The 14,765-nt window shown below is 52.3% G+C and overlaps 5 protein-coding genes across 5 annotated transcripts; 1 reads left to right on the top strand and 4 right to left on the bottom strand.

Moving 5' to 3' along the window:
* Window positions 1-1,348: 1,348 nt before the first annotated feature.
* Window positions 1,349-2,537, bottom strand: COCSADRAFT_113409 (glycoside hydrolase family 61 protein). Its single transcript, XM_007699918.1, has 3 exons — window positions 1,977-2,537; window positions 1,587-1,897; window positions 1,349-1,529 (listed from the first exon to the last, which is right to left on the bottom strand). The coding sequence occupies exons 1-3, from the start codon at window positions 2,357-2,359 to the stop codon at window positions 1,486-1,488; spliced, it is 738 nt and encodes a 245-aa protein (XP_007698108.1). The 5' UTR covers window positions 2,360-2,537; the 3' UTR covers window positions 1,349-1,485.
* A 1,100-nt stretch (window positions 2,538-3,637) lies between these two features.
* Window positions 3,638-4,887, bottom strand: COCSADRAFT_138599 (uncharacterized protein). The gene is made up of 3 exons (XM_007699917.1): window positions 4,763-4,887; window positions 4,447-4,703; window positions 3,638-4,365 (listed from the first exon to the last, which is right to left on the bottom strand). The coding sequence occupies exons 1-3, from the start codon at window positions 4,800-4,802 to the stop codon at window positions 3,901-3,903; spliced, it is 762 nt and encodes a 253-aa protein (XP_007698107.1). The 5' UTR covers window positions 4,803-4,887; the 3' UTR covers window positions 3,638-3,900.
* Window positions 4,888-5,195: 308 nt separating this feature from the next.
* Window positions 5,196-6,648, top strand: COCSADRAFT_85623 (uncharacterized protein; the record flags this gene model as incomplete). Its single annotated transcript, XM_007699916.1, has 2 exons — window positions 5,196-5,293; window positions 5,409-6,648. 2 exons carry the CDS (start codon window positions 5,196-5,198, stop codon window positions 6,646-6,648), a joined length of 1,338 nt encoding a protein of 445 aa, XP_007698106.1.
* Window positions 6,649-7,010: 362 nt separating this feature from the next.
* On the bottom strand, window positions 7,011-8,624 carry COCSADRAFT_85612 (uncharacterized protein; the record flags this gene model as incomplete). Its single annotated transcript, XM_007699915.1, has 2 exons — window positions 7,011-8,546; window positions 8,601-8,624. 2 exons carry the CDS (start codon window positions 8,622-8,624, stop codon window positions 7,011-7,013), a joined length of 1,560 nt encoding a protein of 519 aa, XP_007698105.1.
* A 258-nt stretch (window positions 8,625-8,882) lies between these two features.
* On the bottom strand, window positions 8,883-12,280 carry COCSADRAFT_35187 (uncharacterized protein). Its single transcript, XM_007699412.1, has 2 exons — window positions 11,921-12,280; window positions 8,883-11,783 (listed from the first exon to the last, which is right to left on the bottom strand). The coding sequence occupies exons 1-2, from the start codon at window positions 12,064-12,066 to the stop codon at window positions 9,083-9,085; spliced, it is 2,847 nt and encodes a 948-aa protein (XP_007697602.1). The 5' UTR covers window positions 12,067-12,280; the 3' UTR covers window positions 8,883-9,082.
* Window positions 12,281-14,765: the final 2,485 nt, after the last annotated feature.

Below are 14,765 nucleotides of genomic sequence, written 5' to 3'. Positions count from 1 at the left end.
CGGAAAGCGGCGTCGGTTCCGCATGCCTTTTCAGATAGCACAAAAAGCTCCATGTATGTCGTAGTCCGGTAAATCTACGGCAACGAAGCCCCCGTTTCCATTCGTTGTAGCTTACTGCTAGTACCATGTCAACATGCAATGTGCTCAACTCATCACACACTCACCAGCCACCCAAGTGGCCGAAATAATCAATAAAAGAGCCTATGGGTCAGTTTCCTCCGAGTTTCTATGTTACTATCCAGGCTCTCACCTACAAGTCAACAACCCCGTCTACAGAGCCTGCGGGGTCAGAGTCGAAAAGCAGAGATCTCATGTCATAGAGCAGCTAGTAATACAGGGATTGATGCATTGAGAAGACAGGAGCAAAAGAATTGTGACAAACGGACCTCCATACAGAAAAAGTTTCCCTTCAGTCACAGAAATTGATGAGAGTGAAGCGAAATGACTGTAACGACCGGACCTCCGACTGAAGATCATGATCTACATTTTCTATATTTTCCGGGTTCTTAAGTTTGCATAACAAGGAAAATACGTTAAAGGCAGGAAAAAAAGGACCGATGCTTATCATGCTTATGTTGATGGTAGTGTCCAGTAAGACGAGGGAACACACAGACACGTCTCTTTTTGCAAACGCTGTTTCTCAAAAAAGATGCATTGTATTATGCAGGTTGTATGGGATTTGTTGAAATGCAGCTGGACAGTCATTACCATCCTATCAACGCAGACCGGAAAAGAAGAAACATAGAGCGGAAACACGCAGTCACCACTCCTACATTCCCATCCCCATCACAACCCTCTCCACACACAGCTTTGAAGTGGAGTCGTCACCCAAAAATGCAGGGCGACCTATCCTTGTCTGCTACGTGGATGGTATATGCCGGATGCGTGTATCGAGGGGAAAGTCTCTTGTGACTCTTTGTACTTCTTCCCCCACTTCTTCTGTATCCACTTTGTGAGGCACACTACATAGGCGCCTTGGAGCAACCCACTTCTCAAACCACACACCTCTTCTACAATCCACTTCGTGGAGAGCCCGTTTTATGGATAACCCCTGCTTCGTGGATAGCCCACTTTCATGTGTAGAGCAACTGTCAGATGATCTGTACAGTATCCACCAAACAAGGGTGGGGTGAGCGAGGAATCAGGGTCTGTTTGAGGGGTGGAAAGAAGGAGGTGGACTTGCATGATTGTTAACTGCGCATAATGCGCGAGAGGCGGGAAAGAAGACAAACACACAGTAGCAGTGGGAGGAGAATGCTGGGTGCACAATGTCTCTGCGTGCTAACTCGATAGACACGATTGCATACATGATATGACTATGATGAACAGAGCAAACTAGGTAAGCAGTCAAAAAGCGTCACGTCTATCCATTCTAACAACCCCAAAGTATATACAGAAGCAAAACTATCTACAGCCAACCTCTCATTCTATATACACTTCTCCTCTCACCCCACAACCTCACCGCCCCCTTTTCTCCCCTACCATCTAGCAGGTAAATAGCTTCGGTCCAGGAATAGGATAAGTTTGCGCTGCACACATTTTAGCAACTCTCCCCACCAAAACGAACTTAAGGAAATTAAACATACCAGTATAAGCATTATACGCAATACCCGCATCCGTTCCCTTGTACGCCCCGGGAAAACTCACCAAACCAGACGGCTTCGTGCTGCCACCCCCAGTAACCTTAAGCTGATGGCACCCCGGATAAAACTGCGCGCCAGGATACTTGTACGCAGAGTGCAGCGCCAGCACCTCATGCCTCACAAGATAATACCCCGCAGGAATGCACTTGGGAATGGTATACGAAAGGTATCCGCCCGCAACGCGAATAGCATCGGAAGCCCACTTGTTAGATGTGCCTTGGCGTCCTTCTTCTTGGACCTTGAACCAGACGGCACTGTAGCGCTGCGTTAGCAGCCGTATCCGCTTGGTACATATGTAACAACGGCGGAGAAAAAAAAAGGGGGAAAACGTACTTGGATTCCGGCATATACGCATCACACCCCGTATCGGGACACCTTGCCATGTATGTAATCGAAGGCCCAACATGGCTCTCAGGCCACAGCGTCCAGTAAAGCTTGACTTCGGAGCCTGCAGCAGCCTCAGCGTGTAGGGCGGCGGGGGAGGATCCCTTGAAGCCGCCAGCAGTGTAGCCACCGCATTGCAGGTCGGAAAGCGTGACGTCTTCGACGGGACCGTTGCCCTGGATGGGGCGCGAGATGCGTTTGACGCCGGTGGTGTAGGGGTCTTGGTAGGGCTGGTAGAAGGTGTAGTCTTTGCCGCCGATGGTGGCGTTGGAGACGTAGCCATGGGCTGCAGCTGTGGCAGCGAAGGCGAGGGTGGGGACGAGGTATTTCATCTTTGTTGTTCTTCCTTTGTTTCAGAATCTAGTTGAAGAAGGAAGGAGATGGAGTGCAGTGAAAGGAGAAAAGGCCGAGACAAGAGGATTCTATATAAGCTACTTCGAAAAGATAGAAGTCTGGTTCGGTACACAACCAACCTCGATGCCGAGATAAATTGATACACACACGGCAGTGAAAGCTCTTATAGTAGCACCACCACACCAACCTCGGTGCGTAATTCCTCCACGACACAAAAGTCGATAGCTCGCCATGCAAACAACCACAACAAGCACTATTGCAAATGTTTCCGAGAGACTCCCCACGCCCCTCGGTTCATGCATTGGTGCATCGAGACCAAGGAAGGGGGGAGAAGGGGGTGGAGAGAAAACATGTAGATTAAAAACTTGGCGCGCTAAAAGGTCACCGTGATGTCGAGTAACATGCACACCTTGCCTGTTTTGGGTCCATGTAAAGTGTTTGGAGAAGCCGTTATCCCCGGTCAAAGCATTCTGGAGAGTTTAAGCGAGATAAAGGTATCCTTCCTTTTTTGTGAAAGGGCCGGCATCCTGGACAGACGTCATTTGGCAGTAGTTGTCGGGTTTACCAGTGAAACAGCCCTTCGCAAACAGAGCCAATACAGTCGAACGTGGATGCACAGTTAACAAGGCTCCAAAGCGGATGTCTCTGGAATCCTGTACTGATAGTCACAAGACATATTCTTATTTATCGCCATGATTGGTGGTAATACGCCTTTCGATTCGGACTCGTCGTCTCGGATTGAAACGTTCACACGTGATGTCGGCTAGGGGGCTGGGGGTTGGCGGGAATCCTGCACCATCGGAGAAATTAATAAAGCTTTCATATAGCACCTAGCCGGGTTGCCGGTCCAGGTTTCGCGTGTCACGGTAACGGCGAGGTTGCCTTCGATACTACTATCAGCCTTTTCTGCAGCTAGGTTGGAATGCGGCCCGGGGACGTGGAGGAAGGGGAGTGACGGAAGCGTAAACGTTTAGATTGCAGTGCACTAGGCGAGGCCTTGGCTCTAACGGTGGGAAGCCAAATGGGATTTGGCATCACGAGGGCCTAGAAGTGGTTAACTCAACTAGTATCAGGTGATACAACATGACTTTGTGTTTATGCTCTTGTGAATTTAGGTCGCTGCTTCTACTTTGGGATGACGTCAGTGCACTTTGTTGGGCGCTCTTGTTCCGAAGTAAGTGGTTATGGCGCTTGACATGTGCATGAGCATGTCTAAAGGGCCGTAATTGCTCAGATAGTCCTGGACACGCCCATCAATCACAGAGTCGGAGGAGAGTGAAGGCAATACTTGTGTAGGTGTGGTCAAGAGCCACTGTGTCGAACAGACCTCGCTCTTGCATTTGCTGGTATCGGCCGAGCATAAAAGCACTCGTCAGAACTATGAGAATAGATATTAACACAGCCGTAGCAAATAATTGGCAGCCCCTCCATGAACTCCTGGCTACACTCGGAAATGATCGCATTTTCCAAAACCATACCCTGAGCTCCGAAAATATCACGACCCAGCTGTTTTCGTCACCTAATATCCGGTTGCGCCAGGTGCTTTCTCGTCCTTCTTCAGGCTGAGGAGCAGCTCCCTGAACCGTGCCTTGTCGCTGCCTGACGCACCGCCCTTTGTGCCCTTTCCACTCAAGTCGACCAACTTTGCAATGCGCTCCCAGCTGGTTCCACCCGCGGTGGTGTCGTCTCGGTTTGCAAGGAACTCTTCTGCCTCTTTTCGTGTCTTGGCAATCTCTTTCTCCTTCTTGTTGTTGTAGTTCTCGTAGAAATCGTCAATATTTTGCTGGGCCTCCTTGATAGTATTCTGCTTGCGCTCTTCGGCCACTTCGTCGCGGTGCTGAATCTGGAGGTCGCGGCGCTCGCGCCACTCTCGAATGACGTCGGGCTCTGGGGAGTCTGATCGCTGGGGAGTGAATGATGGGGCTGGCTGTCCAGGAAGGAAGGGTAGGCTTGAACCAGTAATGGTGCCCCCAGGGGCCATGTGCTGCTGCAGTCAGTATGGTGCCTAAAGGGAAACATCCTCTTGTAACACGTGTTACAACCAAAGACGCAGCGCATTGCATACCTCATTGGTAGTGTCAATAGCAGGGAAGGAGCTCTCGAAGCCGCTCATTTCCTCACCACCAGCCTGGGCCTGGCTGAAGCCCCCGCCCAAGAGGTCGTCGTCTCCATCCTCGACGGTGGCTGTCCGGTCGTTTTCTGAAGCAAACTGGTCGGCGTCGTCGCCAAGGAGAGCGCGTTCACGTGAGAGAAAGTCGTCGGCGTCCGCAGTGTCGCCTACGAGGTCGAAGGCTGCTGAATCACCGCGCGCCTCAGTCTGGCCTGGAGATGTTTAGTACTATGTTGCGGAGCTGCTTCGGGGGTTCAATGGCTGAACTCACCAGCGTCAATCTCGTCTAATGAAGGGAATCGGTCGGCCATTGTGAATTTGGTGTATGTGGTGGGTGTAGGGAGAGGCGGTAGCGATGGGATTGGCGGCGATTGCTTGCTTCCAAGTGTCTTGTTAGTGGTTGAGTATGGCTACCGTCACCAGCCAGGAGCAGGCTTGGCAAGTGCCTAGCTTCGTTTAGCCCGCATCGCTGTTAGCGTCCCCGAGCTCTCCATCACCTTCGACAGGCCTTATTCATTGTCTTCTGCCATCATCCGCTCGTCATCGCTGTAGTCGCAGGCTCTAGCAAGCCTCGAATTGATCAACTAGAATTATCGCCAGTTCTTACAGAGTCTGTCTCCGCTGTCTTGAGAGTGTCGTGTTGGTCTGGTCGCGTGCGATTCTTTCTTCAGTAGCTACAACTATTATTCGTGAAGACATTAAGCATGGCCTTTACCGAGGACAGCCTCAAGGCAAAGCTCTCGTCGCTCAACGAGACCCAAGACGCCATCTCGACGGTTGGACAATGGATTCTCTTTCACAGGTAAAGCTTCGCATACTTGGCATTCGCTGCACTTCTGAACGCGTCTCACGCGCATGCGCGCGCACTCGTCGCATTTGCAAGATTGGAAACTAGAAGCTAATACGACTATCTACAGACGACATGCCGAGCGCATTGCTGCCGTATGGCTCCAACGCATGAAGGAGTCGACACCAAATAAGAAGCTGGTCCTAATCTACCTCGCAAACGAAATCACCCAGACGTCCAAGATGCGCAAGAAGGAGGAGTTTCTCAAAGCATACGAGCCCATTCTCGCCGAAGCAACAACCGTCGCCTACAAGGGCTCGCCTCACGAGATACAAAACAAGATCCGCCGTGTGGTCGAGGTCTGGCGACAGCGAGCCATCTTCAACCCAGCCGTCCAACAAGCCATCGAGAGGTCTATTGACGAAATCGATCGCACAAAGTCTACGCGCAAGCCTGCTCTTGGTGGCTCTCTCTTCTCCAGTTCGACCGTTCCGCCTGAGCTCACTTCGGTCGCTCCTCTTGCAACTGCTCTCCAAAAGGCCGATCTTGCGACCAAGCCTGCTGTTACCACCGCAAACCAGGACTATGAGAAACTCACCAACCCCAACGCTGCTATCCCCTCCCCACCCATGCATGCAGCAGGTCTCGCTGCGCTCTGCAAGAAGCTGGCACTAGCCGAAGGCGCTGTCGCAGAGAGTATCAAAGCGCGCAAGGCCCTCATCACTGGCCTGGAGCAGCTGCTTGAGACGAACAAGACAAAACTGGAGCAAGAGGAGGCGCAGGCAACCGATCTAAAGACCCGAAAGGAGGCCATTGAAAGCCGCAAGCGCGAGGTCGAGGAGGCTATCCTCAAGGGCTTGTCAGCAGCAGAGCAGAACAAGATCTCCACTGCACCGCTCCCCGTCGCCGCAACTTCACCCGCAACCGCAACTTTCCCCACCGGCCAAGGCCGCCCCGAAGTCGAAGAGCTCACTCCCCCACCTATGGAATCCTTCACCCCCACCGGCTCCCCCCAGCAGAAACCAGCACCCCGCAACGACCCCGTCCCTGATATAGGCGACGACGTCATGCCCGAACCCGCCGCCCACCCCGTCGTCCCTGAAACCGCACCCGCACCTGGCCACCACACCACGCAACCAGACTTTGCTACCACAATGGGCGACCCGAACCAGCATGTCGCTGCTGATCTGCTCAAGAGCCTTCAGCATGCTAGACCCGGTGCGGACGGTGCTACGTACGGCCACCAGGCGTATGAGAATATGCACAAGAAGAGAAAGATGAGCCGGAATGCGCCGGATGATGAACTTGCGGCTTTTGCGGGTGATAGGGATATGGCGGGTATTGATGATAATTTCGCGGAGCTGATTTAAAGGGTTTGATCGAGAGAGAGATACGTTACGTATCAATTAAGGATGAAGAGCTTGTTTTCCATTATTGAGTTTTCCAATCGTCAATGCTTATATACATCATACACGTGGATTGTGTAGTATTCTTGTCATGTCATTAAATCACGATGTTTTCTTTTCCTCTTTCTCTTCGTTCACTATTCGACGTTCTTTCTTGTGTTGGAATAAAAACATTGGTATTCATAGATAGTAGTAGTAACTGCGTCAAGCATTCAAAAAATAAAGAATAATGTACAATTAACCTTACCTTGAACAGCTCATCACGTCGTAAACCATATTTTCGGCCTTTTTCTGATCCGGACAAGAACAACAACATTACTATCCCGTCACTCCTTCGCACCAGGCATAGCACGGTTCTTCTCAATCTCACTCATGACGCGCTGGCCCTCCTCAGTCGTAGCATCAATCACACCCTCTTCCAGACTCAACATGCCGCCCTGCCCTAGCTTCTCCACCACCTCTTCTGCCTCATCCACACTCATTTTAGCAAGGACTTTGTTTACCTCATCCAGCTTGCTGCTCTCAAGCGCGCGCTGCAAGCCCGGTGGAAACGACTCGAAAATCTGTCTCGCCTGAACTTCCGCCTCTCGTTCCTCGGGATCCGTTGCTGTGGGTTCCTTGGGCGGGACGGAAATGTTGATTTGCGTGTTTGGATCCACAGCATGTAGTTGGATCTGTTCGACGCCTGCGCCTTCGCCCTGAGGGTTCTCGGCGCGCTCCTTGAGGATTTCGGCTGCGCGCGTCTTGATGCGGTGGTATGTCGAGTCGACGTCGTCGTTGAACATTTTGCCGGCTTGGTGGTCTTTTGTTTGAATGCGCTTGAAGAAGAGCTCTACACCTTGTCTTCCACCGAGCTGGCGGCAGTACTGCAGTAGCAGGCCTTGGTGTACGCATTGTCGGGCGTGCTTGGGTTTGCCGTCGAGCTCGGCATTGAACGCTTCGACTAGAAGGCCGTCTGTTTCTTTTTCCGAAAGAATTTCAGGGTGTTGCATGAGGAATTGCAGACAGGCGTACCAGTCTCCCACCTTGATCTTGGCAAATGATTGTGCAAGGGGAGACGCGGTGATGTCGTCTTCGTTGTCTCCGGTGGCACCCGCAACTGTTCCTTCTTCTATGTCTGCGTCTGCACCAGAAGACTGACCTGTGTCTGACCGTGTGGCATCTGGTCGTTTAGGAGTGTTGAGCAGTTCGATTGTAGTTTCTTTCTTAGCACCTGTTGACGACGATGCTGCAGTGGAGGCTTTCTTCTTGTCCTCTTCGGCTTTTTTGACGTTGGAGTAGTTGAAACCCTCATGTAAGTCGTCGCTGGTGATGTGCCTCTTCTCTTCCTTCTCTAACTCTGCCAATTTTGCAAACAATTGGCTCTGTAGATCCTGTATCCGCTCCTTCTCTTTCTCCAGACCTTTGATAAACAAGTCATATCTAGGCTCCTCGCTCTTTTGCTCATCGATATCCTTCTTCACCGCATCTACCAGACTCGCCATCATCTGTGGGTATGTGGGCTTGTCTTTTATATGTTCATGCACACCCTCTGGGGGCGTTGGCGGCCTGTCTGCACCGCCGTCTTTGCCAGCCTTCATGTCCATCATGCTCTCCATCATGGCTTGGAATACAAGCTGATCATCGCTCGCGCCGCTGCCCTCGGCCTGCTTGTCCTTGTGCGACTTGAGCGTGGTGAGGAGTCGATCGACGCGTTCTGTGAGGCCATCGTTGATGATGCGCTCATACTTCAGTGTTTTTATTTGATGGCGACGCTGTTCGCGCTCCTGGTGAATCTGGGCTTGTTTTGCGCGGATAAACGATTTCTTGTCGACATTGGGGTGTACTTCGATGTCGCTGTCGTCGGAGAGCTCGAGGGCGTCCTTTGCAGAGAGTTAGAGGTTGTCGCAACGACACGGGAACCACATTACACTTACCCACTTGCTGTAGTTGATCACCATGATGGGAAATATCTCTGTCGGGTATTACAGTGCTGTGTTTGTTGTTGCGACTTGACGCTGGACTTTGTTTGGGATTGCGGGGTGGTTGAAGTGGGATGTCGCGTTTGGGCCATAGCTCGTCATCGAGAATGTTCGACAGACTTCACCCTCATTCCATCTGCTCCGTTCGCACGCATCGGGATGATTATGTAACTTAGCAAGTGATAAGGTCTCACAGCATTCGGAGATGCTTTGGTCACTAGCAAAGACTTGAGGAAAGGATTCGCCAAGTTGGATATCTTTATTTTACTAGATGACAAGATGGCACCAAACATTTCAGAACATGTAAAGAGATTTTGTGTTTCATGGTATTGAGCTTCAGACAGAAAAAATATGTCTGCTGAACCTTCTTACATTGTCCCCATTTAACAAAACTCCTTGCAGACCATTCACCCCCCCATAGCCCCCCTCCATCATCCTCACCCCCCAGCAACCACGGCCAAGCCTTCGTAAATCTGCCTCCTAACCCGCGAAAATGTCGCCGCATCGTTGGTCCTTGGATCGAAATTTCCATATGCGCCACCGTCAATCTCAATTTGACCCGTGGCCGTCTTCCTGACCGCTACAGTGCCATTGACAACCAATATACCCTCGCCGCGGAACTCGGCTTGCATACCATTTGCATTCATGAGCTTTCTGAGATCAGCAAGACGCAGGTCGCCCACATGGAAGGGTTGAGCGACGGAACGAACTGCCGTCGCCATGTTGGCAGGGACAACGTCGAGGACAGGCGTGTCGTTATTGTTATCGCTCGAGACGGGGATAGCGGGAGCATCGACACGGGCCTTCTTCTTCGCAGGTGTGTCGACTTCTTCCTTCACTTCGGGTTCCAGGCTTGCAGCTGCAAGACGGCCCGTGATGGCCACGACGCCCATGCCACGGACATTCTGCCAACGTAGGTTGCGCACCATATTTCGACTGAGCTTGACACTCCATGCATTAGTGTCAACACTGGCGTCAATTACCATGCCCACAGTGGGTGTGAAGACGCTGATGGCGCTGGCGGAATCAGTGTTGGCATTTAGCGCTATGCGGCTGATTTCTGCAAGTTCAAGGGTTTCGCCTTGCTCTCCGCCAACAAAAATCAACTTTCGCGGTTTGATCAGGGGAATCAGCTGCTGGATCGTGCGGCGGTCGTGTAGACCCGAGAAATCGACAAAAGCTATCCGACACTGGATCTGGAGCGCTTCAGACTCGATGATGACCTTTGAAGGACCTTCCACTTTGTCGGGGTCTTCCTCTAGCTCGCTATCCGACTCTTCGTCCTCGCCCTCCCGGCCTTCCCTTTCTTTCCGCCGCTTTTGTTGCGCAGTTGCCTTGACATTGTCAACGTTGTTGGCTAGGTCATCCCATCTCCTCTTTTGACCAACAGCATTTTCCTTCTTTGCATCCTCGCCACGAAGTGCCTCCCCGGCTGTGTTGTCCTCCTCTTCGGCACGCGCAAAGTCTTCTGGCCGGATGAGGTCGCCAAAGTCATCCGTCCGACGCTTCTTCGCCTGAAACGGAAACATTCTCTCTTTACCTTTCTTACCCTGCACTTCGTAGTCGTAGACATTTTTACGGCGGACAAGTACATTAACGCCGAGCTCAGCATCTGTCATACCGAGCTTGTTGCGTGCATGTTGCAAAGCAACAGTCGCATTCAAGGCTTTTCCTCGATACCCATCCCCAGAGCCCTCTGAGCTTTCTGATTCAGTCGATGATCGATCGTCCACCACGTCCGCGGATGTTTCGAGCAAAGCTGCGTTGTCTCCACCCATTGTAGTTTGTCGCTGCCTTTGACTAGCCAGAAATTGCTGATAAAGTGGGACCTCATCACCCTCTAATGCGGCCGCTCGTACAGTCTTCCATGGGATCTGATCACCTGAAGCATTGATCACGGTGGTAGAAGGTGCATCTTGTCCCGGTGATGTGTTACGCTGATTCCACAGGTCCCAGAGATATCTGCCTAGCCCCTTTCTCTGCGCGCCCAATTCACCTGATCTTTCAGTAAGGATAACGAGATTCTTCTCATCAGAGGCCAAACTTCGGAGGGCGTCTTTGGAGAATCCCCATTCGAGTGTGGTGTCGCTTGCCAGAATCACGCGCGGCCCATCAGCAGCAAGCATACGAGCTACGCGTGTCTTGCGCTCCAGTAGTGTGATGTGCCTGAAATCAAATGGAATCTTGGCCCTGTCCTCATCCTTTCCGCCTTTATTCCTCCGATCCTGATCTGCTGCGCTTGCTTCGAATTCTTTGACAATGCCTTCTTCCATCCACTCCAACATACTCCGTACATAACGCATTGTTGCACCTGCTGTCCGGCTCGCAAGATATATCTTTGCATTAGTTAGAGGACTGTTACCACCCTCTGCTGTTTCGCGGTGCCAGGTCTCTTCGAGAAGATATGCAAGCTCAAGAACACGGGCACTAGAGTCTGATGGGATCAAGACAGTTCCACCATTGGCCACTGTATCTCGTATCATTTCGATCAACGCTTCGTCTCGTTTGCTTGGTGGTTTAGCGACTTTGACCATGTCGGTATTCCTACTACTGCAGATCAAAGCAGTTGGACGACGCAGCTGTTCCAAAACCTCGGAGCCACCAGTGCCAGGACCTCCGAGCCATGCAGCTCCGGAGAGAACATGCTCTCTCGCCTGGTTCCAGTCGACGGCATATACGACAGACTCCATGCCATGTTGGATATGCCATATTGAACCTCCCAGTGTATGTCCAGCGCTGTATGCAGTGATGGTAAGACCGTTCAGTGGCGGTGAGTGAGGTGACGGAATGGGCTGATGTGGCTGCGAGTATCGCAATGGATTGATCCTGGCAAAGTAATCGGCAATCTCTTGAGCAGTCGGCGCCTGGAGAAGGATGTTGGGGTTTTTTCCGCCCTTGAGTGCCGAAGAGAAAGAGTATGCCGACTCATTGAGGGCTTCAGTGGGGATGATTGACGAAGCAAGAGGCGTCGATTCGTAGAGGTCCTGCAGGAGCGTCCGACCGAGTGATATGACGGGATTTGTGGCGTAGACGGGTATTCGCGTGAACAAAGGGAAGTTCTTACAGCAATGTACGTAGGCGCCGAGATGAGCAGTGGTCGCGTGGGTGAGAAGGATGAAGGAGAGTGTGGGAACATGTCTGGAGCATCGGGGTTAGTCGACTTGTATGTATATCGTGTATATCTCTACGGTGCAGTCCCCCAGGCGCATGTGCAGCTCGATTCGGGAGGCATAAACACTATCTGCACTGATTGGACCATGCGCTCAGAAACCTACCTCTCGATTTCCTTCAGCTGCTCTACGCTAAAGTCCTCGTCCCAGCCAACATCTATGAGGATCTGAATGCCACCGTCGAACTCTAGTAATGACTGTGATGCTGGCGACGAGCTTTGCGCGCCCAGCAGGGGAGTGAAATTAAACATGTCGAACGTCGCTAATAGTTTGAGTATAGGCGACGCTTAGTCTCCAAGCGCATAGTAGTAGGGCTTGGGCTGGATTCACGAGTCGACACTGTTCCTTGATGAATCTGTATGTGGCAATCGGTGAGGAATGCCCGCAACGCGTCAGAGCGCGACTGAGCCCGGCGAAAGGTTTATCCGCCGCCCGAATACGCAAGTCGTCCGTCCAAGAGGGTTGGTTGCACAGCTTCAAAGCCATGGCGCTGGTTGCACGGCATTTGGCAACGGCTCGACTAATATCAACAGATATGGCATTGCATTTGCGGAAACAAATAGAAATTACAGTACAAGATGCAACAGCATGGCTTGCAAGAGGCGTCAGACATGTAAAAAATCAAGACAATGGAATCGAAGCCAACTAATGCAATTGGCTGCAGCGTATCTCATTCGGCGCTTCCTGATTGCGCCGGCGACGAGCTTCCACGGATAGAGCCGCTTGGTTGCAAGTGCAAGAGTCATGACTGCATCTCGGGTTCCTTGTGTGGAGAAGAATACCACTGTCAAAGACCATGTTTCTCTCTAGTAATGACGGTCTGCTCGGAGCGAATAAAGTCAAAATGCCAGTCGATCATCCGCCCGCACACGCATCTGCTGGAAATGCCGGGATACCATGCGTTTCACCCACGACGGGCGACGGCGGGGATTGGACGGGATTGAGGAGTACGAGTCGTCGTCGAGCTGTGGCTGTGAATGAAGCGTAGTGCTTGCAGAGGGCTGACTGCACACACAAGGCTTTCACTCTGGTCGCACTGCACTCTAGGCGGAACTTCGGATCGAAGCCGGCATGTTGGACATGCCAACCCGCCGCAGACATGCAGCTTTCGTATTGCCCATCCGACGACCCGTATCCCGCCCACCTCGTCTGAGTCTCTCCTGATTGAGAATATGCCAACGCAACCGTCGCAGAAGACGTCATGACAGGTGTCAAGAACCATCATGGTTCTCCCTGGCACGGCGATGCTAGTTCCTAGTCGTGCCCACTCGGCCCCAGAAGTCTCTCGAACCTCGCTCAACAATTGCTGCACATGCAGCTGCCGTCTGCAGCTATCGGCGGCGTCGACGACCTTGCTAGCGAATGGAACGCCATGGCGATCCCAAGTGACCCCGCAGCGAATCCCCACCACTAGTTGCTGCAAGTCATTCGCCGTGTCTCCTCTCGGCTGCATGCGCCCGTTTCTTTTCAAAACACAAAAACGGGCTAATATCTACCACCCACCTTGGAGGAGAATGCCGCCATCACACGCAGGGACACCGGATCTGACCCCTTCTCCAACTCACCCTCATCCCATCCTCCTCGACCAGCCACCAGACCTGGCCCCGAGGGTGTGATGCGTCATGACACTCGTCAGCTGCGGACATTGCGGTCCAAAACAAGCTCATTGTAGTAAATTGGAAACGGCAACATCGAAGCAGGTGTGGGCCGCCTAGCTCCACATCACCATGAGACGGCCGAACCGAAACATGATACTTCTCTACCGACTCGTGCTGGCTGAATGGCTTCAACTGCTTGATTCGCCAACAAGAGTTGGCGGCAAGCTGCACTACCAAAAAAAGCTACCGCCGTCGCTGGAGAAAAACGCCACAGTATATGCTGCCCAAGTCACATCTCGATTAGGAAGTGTGTCCAAGGACAAGATGTGCCTAGCATGCTACATATGTACATACGGACGTAGATGCACACTATGTCCGTACATGCGCTCTGCACTAAACTCACAGACGAGCGTGGCAATTATCTTTCTTCTGTCGACCCCGTCATAGCGTTCGGCTGGGACCGAAGGCAGGTCAGGGTACTGCGGAAACACGCCAGGAGCCAGCGCTGGGAGCGTGCCCCCTTTGTGCCCGTCGTCCCGCTCCGGCCGCAAAGTAACCAGATCCTCAACACGCAGGGAATCGCCTCGTGCAAAAACACTGCATACTCCAAGATTTAAAAAAAGAAAAGAAAAAGAAGACTATCCTAGATCGTCGGCAGTGTACTCGCCACGCAGGTAGACGCACACATGAAAACTCGTCAGTTAAGCCCGAAGCAGCGCTAGATTGATTGTAGGCCGATTGTGATTGCTACTCGCTTACACGCGTCGTGATTGCGGGGACTGTGCATGCGAGCTTATGACATCTCGAACAGACTTTGGCTGGCCGTTACTTTGCGAGCCTACCAGCCAGGACGGCTGTCGACGTGAGGATCCCTTAGGCCTCGCCATCCCTGACATGTGGCTTGCTGCTGGAAACACTCAACACAGCCTGGTCGATTATCGGCGTGTTATGATCGCCTTTGGTCCTGCCACACAAGAACGCTCTAGAGCCGCAGCAGCGTGTCCGATTCGACCGGAGCACAAGTGTGGAGAAGTAGCGTCGTCAGGTCACACACGCAAAGCATCGCGGAGATGTAGCACGATATGCTGGGCGTCTGCAAAGTGGGGCAGATAATCGACAAAGGGCGCCTTACCACTCCCAAGTGCCGCGCGCAGTTGCTAGCCGTTCCAGTGCCTGGTGGTGAATTCATCGTGTCTGAGTGGTGACAATCAGCAGCAGATCAAGAAGGGTGCCGAAAGGATGGCCAGCCGAGCTTGGCTGTCAGCAAGTGGTCAATCAAAAGGGTATCGGATGCGTGCAGGGCCTACTAAGGCGTTCACACCACGACCTGCAGCCTGCCCCCTGCTACTGCC

The sequence above is a fragment of the Bipolaris sorokiniana genome, assembly GCF_000338995.1.
Source record: "Bipolaris sorokiniana ND90Pr unplaced genomic scaffold COCSAscaffold_4, whole genome shotgun sequence".
NCBI lineage: Eukaryota > Fungi > Ascomycota > Dothideomycetes > Pleosporales > Pleosporaceae > Bipolaris > Bipolaris sorokiniana.
This window is presented reverse-complemented; position numbering and strand designations above follow the sequence as displayed.